We start from the raw sequence: 15,091 nt of genomic DNA, 5'->3' as shown, positions 1-15,091 counted from the left end.
AACTCTAATAAATAACAGAACCAGACCACATTCACGTTCCTTTAAACAATAAAAATATTAAAATAATGGGTTTCCACTCCTAATACAATGAAAAAGAAATTTTTTTCTCAGCCTAGGTAAATAAGACAAATTATTCGTTCCACATCCTTGCTTTTCACCTCATCATTCGATTTAAAAATACAACCAACCAGGCGGCGCCTGTGGCTCAGTGAGTAGGGTGCTGGCCACATTTACCGAGGAGGGTAGGGGGTTCGAACCCAGCCCCAGCCAAACTGCAATTAAAAAAAAAAAAGTTGTAAAAATACAACCAACAAGGAATAGGACACATCAGACGCTCAGTAACGTCAAGTTCACAAAATTATGGGTATTTCATTGTCCCTGGATCTCGAATTTATTTTATCATTTTAAGAGATTTACCACATTAACAATGACTCCCAGACACACGAACCTAATTGTTGGAAACGGAACTCAAATTTACCGTCTATAAAATAACTGCAAAAGGGACCAAATATAGAGTAACTCTTAACAATGCGCATGCGTCATTGGCCGCGAGGATTTCCGGGAAACCAGCCAATCATATTCCCAGCATAAACTGCGCGGCGGGTATTTTCAACCGGATAAACCAACTGGCTGCCGTCCGGTTGTCTTGCTGCAGTTTTGTCCGAAGGAAACCGATGGGGTTCTGAACCGTGGCAGTTGAGTTGCTGCAGCTACCAGTTTCTTAGTGAAGGCTTTGGTAGTTGTCGGCCAAATGAGAGGACGGCAAAGAACACTTTTCCAGACGTGGGGCTCAAGTATTTCCCGATCCTCTGGGGCTTCTGGTTGCAGCACAGGAACTGAGCAATCTCAGAGCCCTGGCGGCTCCCGGGAGCGTTTGCCAGCAACAGCGGAGGCTCAGCCGGAGTCGGACGACGATGTGTTGCTGGTCGCGGTGTACGAGGCGGAGAGGCAGCTAAGTCTAGAGAATGGCGGGTTCTGTACCTCAGCTGGCGCCCTGTGGATTTACCCCACCAATTGCCCGGTCCGGGACTACCAGCTGCACATCTCCCGGACTGCTCTGTTCTGCAACACGCTGGTGTGTCTGCCTACTGGGCTGGGAAAGACCTTTATTGCCGCCGTGGTGATGTACAATTTCTACCGCTGGTTTCCTTCTGGCAAGGTGGTCTTCATGGCTCCCACGAAACCCTTGGTGACACAGCAGATCGAGGCTTGCTACCAGGTGATGGGTATCCCACAGTCCCACATGGCCGAGATGACAGGTATCTTAGACGAATGGGCTAATTTGAAATTAAAAGCTGGGTATCCAGGGGAAAGTATGCATTCCGATAGAAATTGAGCTAATTCCTCACCCATGCGCAATAGTTCCCAGCCCACACTATGCGTATATCCCCACCCTTAAAACATCATCTGTTAATACTTAAAGCAAGTCCAACACAGGTGAATAGGGTTGCTTTATTCAATCTTCAGAGAACGTCCGAGCCTTGTCAGAGTATTTTGAAGCTATTATGTGTATATACTCCATGGGTAAACTCCATGGGTAACCGAACATGATGTTACTTGGCATCCTTCCCAAGAAGGATTTCCTGGTTGAAGAATTTGCTTGTATTTAAATATTATGCTATTTTGGCTCGGCGCCTGTGGCTCAAGCGGCTAGCAGGCGTCATCAAACTGCGGCCCGCGGGCCACACGAAGTGGTGTGAATTTGTTCCCGTTTTCTTTTTTACTTCAAAATAAGATATGTGCAGTGTGCATAGAAATTTGTTCATAGTTTTTTTTTTTTTTTTTTTTTTTTGTAGAGACAGAGTCTCACTTTATGGCCCTGGGTAGAGTTCAGGGGCCACACACAGCTCACAGCAACCTCCAACTCCTGGGCTTAAGCGATTCTCTTGCCTCAGCCTCCCGAGTAGCTGGGACTACAGGCGCCCGCCACAACGCCCGGCTATTTTTTGGTTGCAGTTTGGCCGGGCCGGGTTTGAACCCACTACCCTCCGTATATGAGGCCGGCGCCTTACCGACTGAGCCACAGTCCAGCCCTCCAACAGTCTGAGGGACAGTGAATTGGCCCCGTTTAAAAAGTTTGAGGACGCCTTGGCTAAGGTGCCAGCCACATACACCTGAGCTGGCGGGTTCGAATCCAGCCCGTGCCTGCCAAACAACAATGACGGCTGCAACCAAAAAATAGCTGGGCGTTGTGGCAGGCGCCTGTAATCCCAGCTACTTGGGCGGGGAAGGCAGGAGAATCACTTGAGCCCAAGAGTTGGAAGTTGCTGTGAGCTGTGATGCCATGGCAATCTACCCAGGGTGACAGCTTGAGGCTCTGTCTCAAAAACAAAAAAAAAAAATTATGCTATTTTGTAGGAATCCTCTAAAAACAATCAAGTCGTGGTCTTAGATAAGTGCCAGCTTTGAATTTGGACCACATCAGAGCTTTATTATTTTTTTTATTTCAGAGTGTTACTGAGGTACTAATGCATGTTTTGGGTACATGCTTACTTTTGTACAGTTTGAGTCAAGGTTATAATTGTGTCTCTTCCCCCACACCAGAGCTTTAAATTGAGAACATTCCAATGAATTGTCAAATTATTCTCAAGCAGATTGCCAAGGCATGTGTACATTCTGAAAATAGGCCAGACTATTGATATTTTACAGAGAACAGTCTGAAGTTTAGAATGTCACTTTTATTTACAGGGTCTACTCAAGCTCTCACCAGGAAAGAAATATGGTGCAATAAGAGAGTCCTTTTTCTTACACCTCAGGTCATGGTAAATGACCTTTCTAGAGGAGTATGTCCTGCTGTTGAAATAAAGTGCTTAGTTATCGATGAAGCTCATAAAGCTCTCGGAAACTATGCTTATTGCCAGGTAATAATTTTGTTAAATGATGTTTTGTAGTGTAACCATCTTATTAAGGAGTATTCTGGAGAATAGTTATTAATGGTGGAAGTTATTGACAGTATTGTTATAAAACACCTTACATCTATAATCTCAGAACAGATGGTGGTAGGAGATACCTGTACTTTAATTCATCCATTCAATTCAGTGTTGCTGCTGTGTTGTTTTCTTTTTTATCCTAATGATTATTCGTGTCAGATAAGGATCATGAAAGCCTGGCTGTGGTTGGGTCTGTTATCTAAAGTAAGATAGGGGTGGAATTTTGGAACTAATAATGCAAAGATTGGTGGTGGATATGTAGTGTCATCTTTGACAGCTGAATAAAATAATAATTAACTGTTAGTGTTATTAGGATTAAATGACATAAGGTACTGAACATACCTAACACAGTGCCTTCTAGTTGAGTACTCTAGGAATAAAATATAAAGTAAAGTGGTAGGATGTGGTTGCACTAAGTGAAATTGACTTTCTTTTCTGTTTCCCTCTTCTTTTATTTTATTTTATTTATTTATTTTTGTAGAGACAGAGTTTCACTGTACCGCCCTCGGGTAGAGTACTGTGGCGTCACACGGCTCACAGCAACCTCCAACTCCTGGGCCTACGCGATTCTCTTGCCTCAGCCTCCCGAGCAGCTGGGACTACAGGCACCCGCCACAACGCCTGGCTATTTTTGTTGTTGTTGTTGCAGTTTGGCCGGGGCTGGGCTCGAACCCGCCACCCTCGGCATATGGGGCCGGCGCCCTACTCACCGAGCCACAGGTGCCGCCCTTATTTTATTTTTTTTTTTGAGACAGAGCCTCAAGCTGTTGCCCTGGGTAGAGTGCTATGGGATCACAGCTCACAGCAACCTCCAACTCCTGGGCTCAAGCGATTCTCCTGCCTCGTCTCCCACTTAGCTGGGACTGTAGCGCCCGCCACAACTCCCTACTGTTATTGTTTCCCTCTTCTTTTAAGGAGGACTTTGCCTTTTCTACTTAAAGGCCGGGTCATGAAGGCATCTGTATTTTATGCTTAACAGTTTGAATGTACTTTGTAGGTCGTAGGGAATATAGATGGTAGAGGCTCATTAAAAAATGTATGGGTGGGCCGGGCGTGGTGGCTCACGCCTATAAACCTAGCACTCTGGGAGGCTGAGGTGGGCGGATGGTCTGAGCTCAGGGGTTTGAGACCAGCCTGAGCCAGGGCAAGACCTCCTCTCTAAGAAATAGTGGGGTATTGTGGTGGGCGCCTATAGTCCCAGCTACTTGGGAGGCTGAGGCAAAAGAATCGCTTGAACCCAAGAGTTTGAAGTTGCTGTGAGCCATGGTACTCTACTGAGGGTGAAAAAGTGAGACTCTGTCTCAAAAGAAAAAAAGTATAGTTGAGGTAGAACTTAAAATTTGAAAGGTATTAGAGGGGAGAGGACTAACAGCAGAGCATCTAATGAGGGACAGGAGGAATGTGCGATGAGGATTCAGACTTAGCAAACCGTGTAGATTGTGAGCATTCTGGCAGCATAGGAGATTTGAGGGAGTGTGGAAAGATAGTGCAGTTTTAGATGTGTTAAGTTTGAGGTGTCTATGGTGAATTCAGCTCTCGATGTCTATTAGGCAGTAGATGATAAAAGTGTGGATCTCACTGTAGAGTTCTTAGCGGTAGATACAGATTTAGAAATTATCATTATACACTATGATACAGTAAGAATAGAAGAGGGAAAGAGAAGGGAACGTTGATTTTATTTAGTGCAAAGACACAAATTTTACGCTAGTTTGTGAATTTGTAGAGTAGTTTCTGTTGGGGACTTTGCATGTTATTGTATTATATCTGTGTTAGGGAGAACTGTGATTTTTCTTATAGTTGATTTTTTTTTTTTTTTTTTTTTGAGATAGAGTCTTAACTTTTTTTTTTTTTTTTGGCCAGGGCTGGGTTTGAACCCGCCACCTCTGGCATATGGGATCGGCGCCGTACTCCTTGAGCCACAGGCGCCACCTGATAGAGTCTTAACTATGTCGCCCTTGGTAGAGTGCTCTAGCATCACAGCTCACAGCAACCTCACACTCTTGGGCTTAAGCGATTCTCTTGCCTCAGCCTCCCAAGTAGCTGGGACTACAGGCGCCCACCACACCGCCCGGCTTTTTTTATTTTTATCTTTTGTTGCAGTTTGGCTGGAGGCGGGTTCGAATCCGCCACCCTCGGTGCATGGGGCTGGCGCCCTGCTCACTGAGCCACAGGCACTGCCAGATTTAGCTTATATTTGAAGTACTTATTTAAAAAAAACTATTTGAAGACATTGGATGGTGTTTTTTTTTTTTTTTTTTAATTTTTATTTTTTGGAGAGTCTTGTTCTGTCCCCTGGGTGCAGTGGTGCCATCATAGCTCACTACAATCTCAAACACCGGGGATTAAGTGATTATCCTGCCTTAGCTTCTTGTGTAGCTAGAACTACAGGTGCACACACCACACCTGGCTAGTTTTTCTTGCTGTAAAGATGAGATCTTGATCTTGCTCTTGCTCAGACTAGCCTGAAGCTCCTGACCTCAAGCAGTTGTCCTGCCTCCTCCTCCCAGAGTGCTTGGATTACAGGCATGAGCCACCATGCCTGGCCTTATTGGATGTATAGCATGCACATATTTTCTCCCATTCCGTACGTTGTCTATTTGTTCTACTGTTGTGTCCTTGGCTGTGCAGAAGTTTTGTAATTTTATCAATTCCCATTTATTTTTTTTGTTACTGTGATTACATTTGGAATCTTCCTCATAAATTCTTTGCCTATGCCAATGTCTATAAGAGTATTTAAAATATTTTCTTCTGTAATCCCAGCACTATGGGAGGCCTAGGCCTGAGCTCAGAAGTTTGAGACCAGCCTGAGCTGGGAGATGGGAGACTCCATCTCTAAAAACAGCCAAGTGTTGTGGTGGTTGCCTATGGTACCAGCTACTCAGGAGGCTGAGGCAAGAGAATCACTTAAGCCCAAGAGTTTGAGGTTGCTGTGAGCTGTGATGTTGTGGCACTCTACCAGGGGCAACAAAGTGAGACTACTCTGTCTCAGGAAAAATAAAAAATAAAATATTTTCTTCTATAATTCTTATGGTTTCATGCCTTAAGTTTAAGTCTGCTATCTGTCATGAATTAATTTTTGTGAATGGTGAAAGGTGCGGATTCTGTTTCAGCCTTCTGCATGTGACTATTCAATTTTCCCAGTACTATCTATTGAACAGGGATTCTTTTCCCCTCCTTGTCAAAGATCAGATGGCAATATGAGGATGGTTTTATATCATCTGGCTTCTCTGTTCTGATCCATTGGTCTTTGCCTTTGTTCTTGTGCCAATACCATGCTGTCTTCATTACTATAGCCCTGTGGTAGAGCTTGAAGTCCAGTAAATTGATGCCTCCAGTTTATTCTTTTTTTTTTTTTTTTGAGACAGAGTCTCACTCTGTTGCTGTGGGTAGAGTGCTGCGGTGTCATCATAGCTCACAGCAACCTCAAACTCCTGGGCTCAAGTGATTCTCCTGCCTCAGTTTTTCTATTTTTAGTAGAGACAGGGTTTTGCTCTTGCTCAGGCTGGTCTTGAACTCCTGAGCTCAAGCAGTCCATGTGCTTTGGCCTCCCAGGTGCTAGGATTACAATTATAGGCATGAGCCACTGTACCCAGCCCCCAATTTCTTCTTACTGCTTGAGGTTGCTTTGGCTATATAGGATCTTTTCTGGTTCCATGCAAAGTACAGAATTATTTTTTTAGGCTGGGCACAGTAGCTCACGCTTGTAGTTCTAGCACTCTCGGAGGCCAAGGTGGGTGGATTGCTGGAGCTTAGGAGTTGGAGACCTGCCTGAGCAAAAGCAAGACCCTGTCTCTAGTAAAAATGGAAAAACTGAGGCAAGAGGATTGCTTGAGTCCGAGTTGGAGGTTGCTGTGAGCTATGACGCCATGACACTATACCCACCGTGACAGCTTGAAACTCTCTCAAAAAGAAAAAATTATTTTTCTAGATCTGTGAAAAAAAAAACATTATTATTATTTTTTTTTTTTTGAGACAGAGTCTTACTTTGTTGCCCAGGCCAGAGTGCTGAGGCATCAGTCTAACTTATAGTAACCTCAAATTTCTGAGTTCAAGTGATCCTCCTGCCTCAGCCTCCCAGGTAGCTGGGACTATAGGACCCCACAACAATGTCCAGCTAAGTTTTCTGTTTTTAGTAGAGATGGGGTCTTACTCTTGCTCTGGCTGGTCTTGAACTCCTAAGCTGAAGGAATCTTCCTACCTTGGCCTCCCAGAGTGCTAAGATTACAGGTGTTGGATGATTATTGAATTGCTGCCTTAACATTATGTCTTCATATGCAGTCTCATGTTTCAGAGTCTCATTCATAAATATTTTTTGAGGCTCAGTCAAGATTCAGTATTAGTCCTTTTGAATTTATTTTTATTTTTATTTATTCATTATTTTTGAGACAGGGTCTCCCTGTATCACTTGGGCTAGTGTGCAGTGGCCTCCTCATAGCTCACTGCAACATCAAACACCTGGGCTCAAATGATTCTCCTGTCTTAGCCTCTGTAATAGCGGGGGACTATAGGTCGGTGCCACCACCCCCGGTTAATTTCTATTTTTTTTTTGTGGAGACAGATTCTCACTCTTGCTCATGCTTGTCTTGAACTCCTGGCCTCAAGTGATCCTCTGCCTTGGCCTCCCAAAATGTCAGGATTATAGCCATGAGCCACATAGCACCTGGGTGAAGTTTATATTTGACTTGGGTTGCAATTAGTTGATTTTTGGATAATCTGGTTTTATTGTTTAGTTCTTTTTTTTTTTTTTTTTGTAGAGACAGGGTCTTACTTTATGGCCCTTGGTAGAGTGCCGTGGCCTCACACAGCTCACAGCAACCTCCCAACTCCTGGGCTTAAGCGATTCTCCTGCCTCAGCCTCCCGAGTAGCTGGGACTACAGGCGCCCGCCACAACGCCCGGCTATTTTTTGGTTGCAATTTGGCCGGGGCGTGTTTGAACCTGCCACCCTCGGTATATGGGGCCGGCGCCTTACCGACTGAGCCACAGGCGCCACCCTATTGTTTAGTTCTAATGCAGGAACAATGGAATACTGAGAGCTGTTCCCTGCAAATCAATTTACTTGGGAGTTCTTTTTCCTTTGTATTGGGGTTTTACTCCAAGGGGCATATGGTTATTTGGCAGATCATCTGATATTAATCATACTAGATGTGGGTGTTGAGTTCAAACTAGAGTAGGATGGTGCTTTCATGCACTGAGGAAATGTTTTAGGATTTAAAGGAAACAGATTTTTAAAATTACCTTGTATTACCTTATTTTTTATAAATAAACTTAATTTAAAAACTGTGGCTCGGCACTTGTGGCTCAAGCGGCTAAGGTGCCAGTCACATAGACCTGAGCTGGCGGCTTCAACTCTAGCCCGGGCTCACCAAACAACAGTGACGGCTGCAACCAAAAAATAGCCGGGCGTTATGGCAGGCTCCTATAGCTCCAGCTACTTGGGAGGTGGAGGCAGGAGAATCGCTTGAGCACAGGAGTTGGAGGTTGCTGTGAGTTGTGATGCCACCGTACTCTACCCAGAATGACAGCTTGAGACTCTGTCTGAAAACAAAACAAAAGAAAAAACTGTAAGCCTTCCACATAAAATCTAAATTCAATAACATCTTTCCCAAAAAATTTCAAGTGTAATTTTATATTGCTATTTAGAAGGTTTTTTGTTATCTTTTATGGTTCATCTTCCTGTCCATTGTGCATGCAGATGTACCTGTGACTGGACTGTGGCCCAGGCAGTGTAGAGACTAGACTCTCTTCCTCTTCCATTTGACCTTGATGTAGCCCTTTGGGGATTTTGATCTGCTTCTGTATTTAACCTTGATGTTGTAGCTTTTTATAGAAAAGAAGCCCTAATGTGTGCTTTTTACCTATTGATCTGAAGGCATCTAATGTAAAAGTAAATTGATCTTCAGATAATATAACCAATCATAGTGCCAGTCACTAGCCAATCAATATGCCAATTAAGGAATAATGACAATGGACCATACATAATAACTTGTGTAAAGAGCAACTGTTGTTTTTTTGTTAGACAGATGATATTAATGAACTTTGTCTTTTTTTAAGGTTGTAAGAGAACTAGTCAAATATACAAATCACTTTAGAATCTTGGCTCTTACTGCTACACCAGGTAGTGATATAAAGGTAAGTAAAATGTTTCTCTATCTAGTAACATTTAAGAAAATAAGATCTTTCATATGGGGCCAGATCAGTTCTCCATATTTTGTTGTGTATAACATGCATACTTCTTTTTGGCAGAAAAATATAGATGCACATTATACATGGGTGGTGTGGCTCAGGAGCAGGGGAGTCCAGTAGGCATCTTGGAACTGCTGTGCCTTCCTGCTTGGGCCCTCCAGAGGCTGGGATTTTCAGTTTAGAAGGATCTGGGATTTAGTGGGAGCAGCTGGGAGCTGCCTCTTCAGAGCACTGAAATCATGGGAGGGTGTGGTGGGGGGATGCTGGTGAGGCAGTTGTGGCCATGTGGGTTGAGGGCCCAGTCCTGAGGGCTGGCCGTGCCGAGGGGACGGGGAGCCAGTATGCTGAGTGGCCTGCATAGTTCCTGTCCCACCATTGACGTGTGTGGCTGTCTCTACCCTGGCCCTTGATGTGGTGGGGAGAGAAGGGCTCCTGGTAAGAGGGAAGGGGTAGCCTTTACAGAGCACACGGCTGTGGGCGTATGGTGCAATCTGTTAATTTACCAGGGGAGTGTTAGCCCTCCCCAGATGTGTCTCTTCTGGTTAAGAGCTGGACACTTTCTTGACAGTTGTTTTCTTGCAAGTTTGGGCCAAAATATGTATGTGTATTATACGTGGGAGTGTAGTAGGTAGGGTGAAAGACAGTATATAGTTTGACATTAGGATATATATATATATTTGAGAAGGGGTGTCAGCTGTCTCCTAGGTAGAGTGCTGTAGCATCACAGCTCACAGCAACCTCAGACTCTGGGGCTTACGTGATTCTCTTGCCTCAGCCTCTCAAGTAGCTGGGACTGCAGGCACTTTCTTTGTTGCAGTTGTCATTGTTGCTTTAGCTGGCCAGGCCAGGTTTGAACCTGCCAGCCTGGGTGTATGTGGCTGGCGCTGTATCCACTGACATTGGGATTATAACGATTACCTGTAACTTGGCTAGCTTTTCTTCTATGATTGCAAGAGTATCTTTAAATTAGTTGTTTTCAGATTTCAATGTGTGTAAGAATCATCTGAAGCTGTTTTTTTTTTTTATTTTTTATTATTATTATTATTTTTTTTTGGTAGAGACAGAGTCTCACTTTATGGCCCTTGGTAGAGTGCCGTGGCCTCACACAGCTCACAGCAACCTCCAACTCCTGGGCTTAAGCGATTCTCTTGCCTCAGCCTCCCGAGTAGTTGGGACTACAGGCGCCCGCCACAATGCCCGGCTATTCTTTGGTTGCAGTTTGGCCGGGGCCGGGTTTGAACCTGTCACCCTCGGTATATGGGGCTGGCGCCTTACTGACTGAGCCACAGGCACTGCCCCTGAAGCTGTTTGTTAAAGATAATGAATTTTTTTTTTTAGAGACAGAGTTTCACTTTGTCGCCCTCTGTAGAGTGCTGTTGCATCACAGCTCACAGCAACCTCCAGTTCTTGGGCTTAGGCAATTCTCTTGCCTCAGCCTCCCAAGTACCTGGGACTATAGGCGCCTGCCACAGTGTCCTGCTATTTTTTGTTGCAATTTGGCCATGGTGAGGTTTGAACCCGCCACCCTCCGTGTATGGGGCCGGCGCCCTACTCACTGAGCCACAGGTGCCACCGTGGTACTGAATTTTTTTAAATGGCAAAGGTGTTTTTAAAAATTGTTTCTATTTTCAGTTCTTTTTAAGTTTTGTTTTGAAATTACTTTAGACTTACAGAAAATTTGCAAAAATTGCAGTTTTCTTGTGGCTCTCATTCAGCCTTTTTCTAATGCCAACATATGTAATCATAATATCATCAAAACCAGAAGATAAACATTGGAAAAGTAGTTATTGGTACACAGATCTTATCTGAATTATGCGAGTGTTCACACATAATGTCCTTTTCTGCTTCATAATCCAACCTGGGGTCTCATATTGCATTTGGTTGTCATGTCTCCTAGGTTTGCTCCTCATCTGAGACACGTTGCAGTCTTTTCTTGTTTTCTTGACCTTGATGTTTTTGCAGAGTAGGTGCTAGTTATTTTGTAGAATATCCCTCAATTTGGCTTTGTCTGATTATATATATATATACACATATATATATATACACACATATATATATATATACACATATATATATATACACTTTTTTTTGTCATGATGGAGTGAGGTTATGCATTTGGGGGAAGAATGCCTAGAAGTGAAGCTGTAACTTTGTCAGTGCATCCCGTCCGGAAATCCATGATGTTGATTTATTCCTGGTTCTTTTTTTGAGACAGAGTCTCAAGCTGTCGCCCTGGGTAGAGTGCTGTGGTGTCACAGCTTACAGCAATCTCAAACTCTTGGGCTCAAGTGATTCTCTTGCCTCCACCTCCCAAGTAGCTGGGACTACAGGTGCCCACCACAACGCCCGGCCAGTTTTGGTTGTAGTTGTTTGGCAGGCCCAGGCTGGATTTGAACCTGCCAGCTCTAATGTATGTAGCCAGTGCTCTAGCTGCTGAGCTACTGGCGCCGAGCCTATTCTTGGTGCTTTTAATCTTAACTTGCTTAAGATGATGTTTTCTTGGTTTCTCCATTTTAATTGAGAAAGTAATTTTTTGGCCAGGGCTGGGCTTGAACCCGCCACCCCCGGTATATGGGGCCCGTGTCCTATTCCTTGAGCCACAGGGGATGCCCCATAAACACCTTGCTTTTGCATCCACTGGTGGTTCTTACTTGCAACAATTTTTTCTGTGGTCTTTGCATGATCATTGTTTCCTCTTTCCCTCATTTCTTTACATTTCTTTCTTTCTTCTTTTTTTTTTTTTTATTAGACAGAGTCTCACTATGTCACCCTCAGGAGAGTGCCATAGCGTCACAGCTCACAGCCACCTCAAACTCTTGGGCTTAAGTGATCTCTTGCCTCAGCCTCCCAAGTAGCTGGGACTACAGGCGCCCGCCACAATGCCTGGCTATTTTTTTTTTTGCAGTTGTTATTGTTGTTTAGCAGGCCCAGACTGGGCCTATGATTGCAAGCTTTGGTGTATATGGTTGATACCCTACCCACTGAGCTACTGGTGCTGAGCCTTCTTTACATTTCTTTTCTTTTCTTTTTTTTTTTTTTATCGTTGGGGATTCATTTAGGGTACAAGAAACCAGGTTACACTGATTGCATTTGTTAGGTAAAGTCCCTCTTATAATTGTTTTTTGCCCCTAAAAGGTGTGTCACACACCGAGACCCCACCCCTCTCCCTCCTTCTCACTCTTTCTCTGCTCTCCCCTTTCCCCACCCCTCACCGTGTAGTAGGTCATTAATTGTCCTCATATCAAAACTGAGTACATAGGATTCATGCTTCTCCATTCTGTGATGCTTTACTAAGCATAATGTGTTCCATTTCCATCCAGGTTAATACGAAGGATGTAAAGTCTCCATTTTTTTAATGGCTGAATAGTATTCCATGGTATACATGTACCACAGTTTATTCCTTTCCTGGGTTGGTGGGCATTTAGGCTGTTTCCACATTTTGGCGATTGTAAATTGAGCTGCTATAAACAGTATAGTGCAAGTGTTCTTGTGATAAAAGGATTTTTTTCCTTCTGGGTAGATGCCCAGTGATGGAATTGTAGGATCAAATGGGAGGTCTAGCTCCCATTGCATTTGTTAGGTAAAGTCCCCCTTATAATTGTGTCTTGTCCCCAAAAGGCGTTTCAGACACCAAGACCCCCACCCCCTTCCCTCCGTCCCTCTCTCTGCTCCCAGTCTAGTTCGAGTGCTCCCTAATAGGAGGTCAGGCACCCAGCTCTTTGAGGGTTCTCCATACTTCCTTCCAAAAAGGTTGTACTAGTTTGCAGTCCCACCAGCAGTGTAAAAGTGTTCTTTTCCCTCCACATCCACACCAGCATCTGCAGTTTTGAGAGTTTGTGATGTGAGCCATTCTCACTGGGGTTAGATGATATCTCAGGGTGGTTTTGATTTGCATTTCTCTAATAGATAGGGATGATGAACATTTTTTCCTATGTTCGTTAGCCATTTGTCTTCTTTAGAGAAGGTTCTATTCATGTCTCTTGCCCATTGACATGTGGGATTGTTGGCTTTTTTCATGTGGATTAATTCGAATTCTCTATAGATCCTAGTTATCAAGCTTTTGTCTGATTCAAAATATGCAAATATCCTTTCCCATTGTGTAGGTTGTCTATTTGCTTTGGTTGTTGTCTCCTTAGCTATACAGAAGCTTTTCAGTTTAATTAAGTCCCATTTGTTTATTTTTTTTTGTTGTTACAATTGCCATGGCAGACTTCTTCATAAGTCTTTCCCCAGGCTGATATCCTCAAGTGTATTCCCTATGCTTTCTTTGAGGATTTTTATCATTTCATGCCTTAAATTTAGGTCTTTTATCCATCTTGAATCAATTTTTGTGAGTGGAGAAAGGTGCAGGTGCAGTTTCAGACTTCTACATGTGGATATCCAGTTTTCCCAGCACCATTTATTAAATAGGGATTCTTTCCCCTACTGTATGTTCTTGTTTGGTTTATTGAAGATTAGGTGGCAGTAAGATGTTAGTTTCATTTCCTGGTTTTCTATTCGATTCCAAATGTCTGTGTCTCTATTTTTTGTGCCAGTACCGTGCCGTTCTGACCATTATGGCTTTGTAGTACAGCCTAAAATCTGGTATGCTGATGCCCCCAGCTTTGTTTTTATTACTAAGAATTTCCTTAGCTATATACGGTTTTTCTGGTTCCCTTCTTTATATTTCTTAACTTAAATTCTTCTGTTATAAAGGAAGTATTTCCTTTACCCGCATTTATTTGTTAATTCAACTCTTTATATTTGTATGGACTAATAGGTACTTGCTTTTTTCTTTTTTTTTTTTTTTTACTCTTTCTTTTTTTTTTGACCGGGGCTGGGTTTGAACCCGCCACCTCCAGCATATGGGACCGGCGCCCTACTCCTTGAGCCACAGGTGCCGCCCGGTACTTGCTTTTTTCTATTGGCTATAATCCAATACTGTTGTATCAGTTTTGTTGTTCAGAGGGTTCTAGCTTTGCCATTGGTAGCTCCTTCAAGATGGCTCCTGTGCTCTTTTGACATGCACTTATGCATTTCCTAGCTTTCCTTTTTTTCCTGGAGACCGAGTCTCACTTTGTTGCCCTTGGTAGAATGCCATGGCCTCATAGTTCACAGCAACCTCAAACTCTTGGGCTCAAGTGATCCCCTTGCCTCAGCCTCACCAGTAGCTGGGACTACAGGTGCCTGCCACAACAGCTGGCTATTTTTTAGAGACGGGGGTCTCGCTTTTGCTCTGGCTGGTCTCGAACTCATGAGCTCAGGCAATCCACCTGCTTTGGCCTCCCAGAGTGCTGGGATTACAGGCCTGAGTCACTGCACCCAGCCCCTCTCATCTTGTTTAAACATGCTTCATTGTTTTTTAGTTAGTTATCCCTTCTGAAAGGTCCACTCTAAAGTATAACATAACTTGTTTTCTTCTTGACATTTACCATAATCCATCATTCTTCTGCTTCTTCGTTTATTAATGGTCTTTCCAACCGACTAAAATGCCAGCCACATGAATGCAGGGATTGTATCTATTTTGGTCATAGTTCTATCATGAACTCAATGTCTGGCATATGGGAGTGACTCAAATATTGTTGTATGAACTATTACAGATATGAAACTCTTAATTTTGTAAAATGGTGATAAATATAGTCTAGATTTCACATGTGTATAGGCCCCTGGTGAATATAGTGCACTCTATTAAGCACTGTGCCGAGTGTTGGGAATACAAGTGTGACTTAGGATTCTTATCCTAGAGTATTTTTTTCTTTTTCTTTTTCTTTTTTTTTTGGGTCGGGGTGGGAGAGGTCAGAGTCTCACTCTGTTGCTCAGGCTAGAGAGCATGGTGTCAGCCCAGCTTGCAGCAACCTCAAGCTCTTGGGCTCAAGCAGTCCTCATGCTTCAGCCTCCCAAGTGGCTGGGACTACAGGCACCTACCAAAACACTCAGCTAATTTTTTTTTTTTTTCTGTTTTTAGTACAGATGGGGTCTTGTTCTTGCTCAGGCCGG

At 43.6% G+C, this 15,091-nt stretch overlaps 1 protein-coding gene across 2 annotated transcripts in view; it reads left to right on the top strand.

Annotated features, from left to right (window-relative positions):
* The first annotated feature begins 665 nt into the window (after positions 1-665).
* FANCM (FA complementation group M) overlaps positions 666-15,091 on the top strand; it is a 71,422-nt gene continuing 56,996 nt past the window's right edge. Inside the window, exons 1-3 of one of the 2 annotated variants that reach the window (XM_053595339.1) lie at positions 666-1,259; positions 2,689-2,861; positions 8,984-9,061. In XM_053595339.1, the coding sequence (XP_053451314.1) occupies positions 752-1,259; positions 2,689-2,861; positions 8,984-9,061 (759 nt within the window). In that variant the 5' untranslated portion in view covers positions 666-751. The remainder of the gene's footprint in view (positions 1,260-2,688; positions 2,862-8,983; positions 9,062-15,091) is intronic. The other variant, XM_053595340.1, reaches the window with a different exon arrangement.

This window comes from Nycticebus coucang, chromosome 6 (assembly GCF_027406575.1).
Source record: "Nycticebus coucang isolate mNycCou1 chromosome 6, mNycCou1.pri, whole genome shotgun sequence".
Classification (NCBI taxonomy): domain Eukaryota; kingdom Metazoa; phylum Chordata; class Mammalia; order Primates; family Lorisidae; genus Nycticebus; species Nycticebus coucang.
Note: the sequence above shows the minus strand (reverse complement) of the source record. Positions and strands in the feature narration are given on the sequence as shown.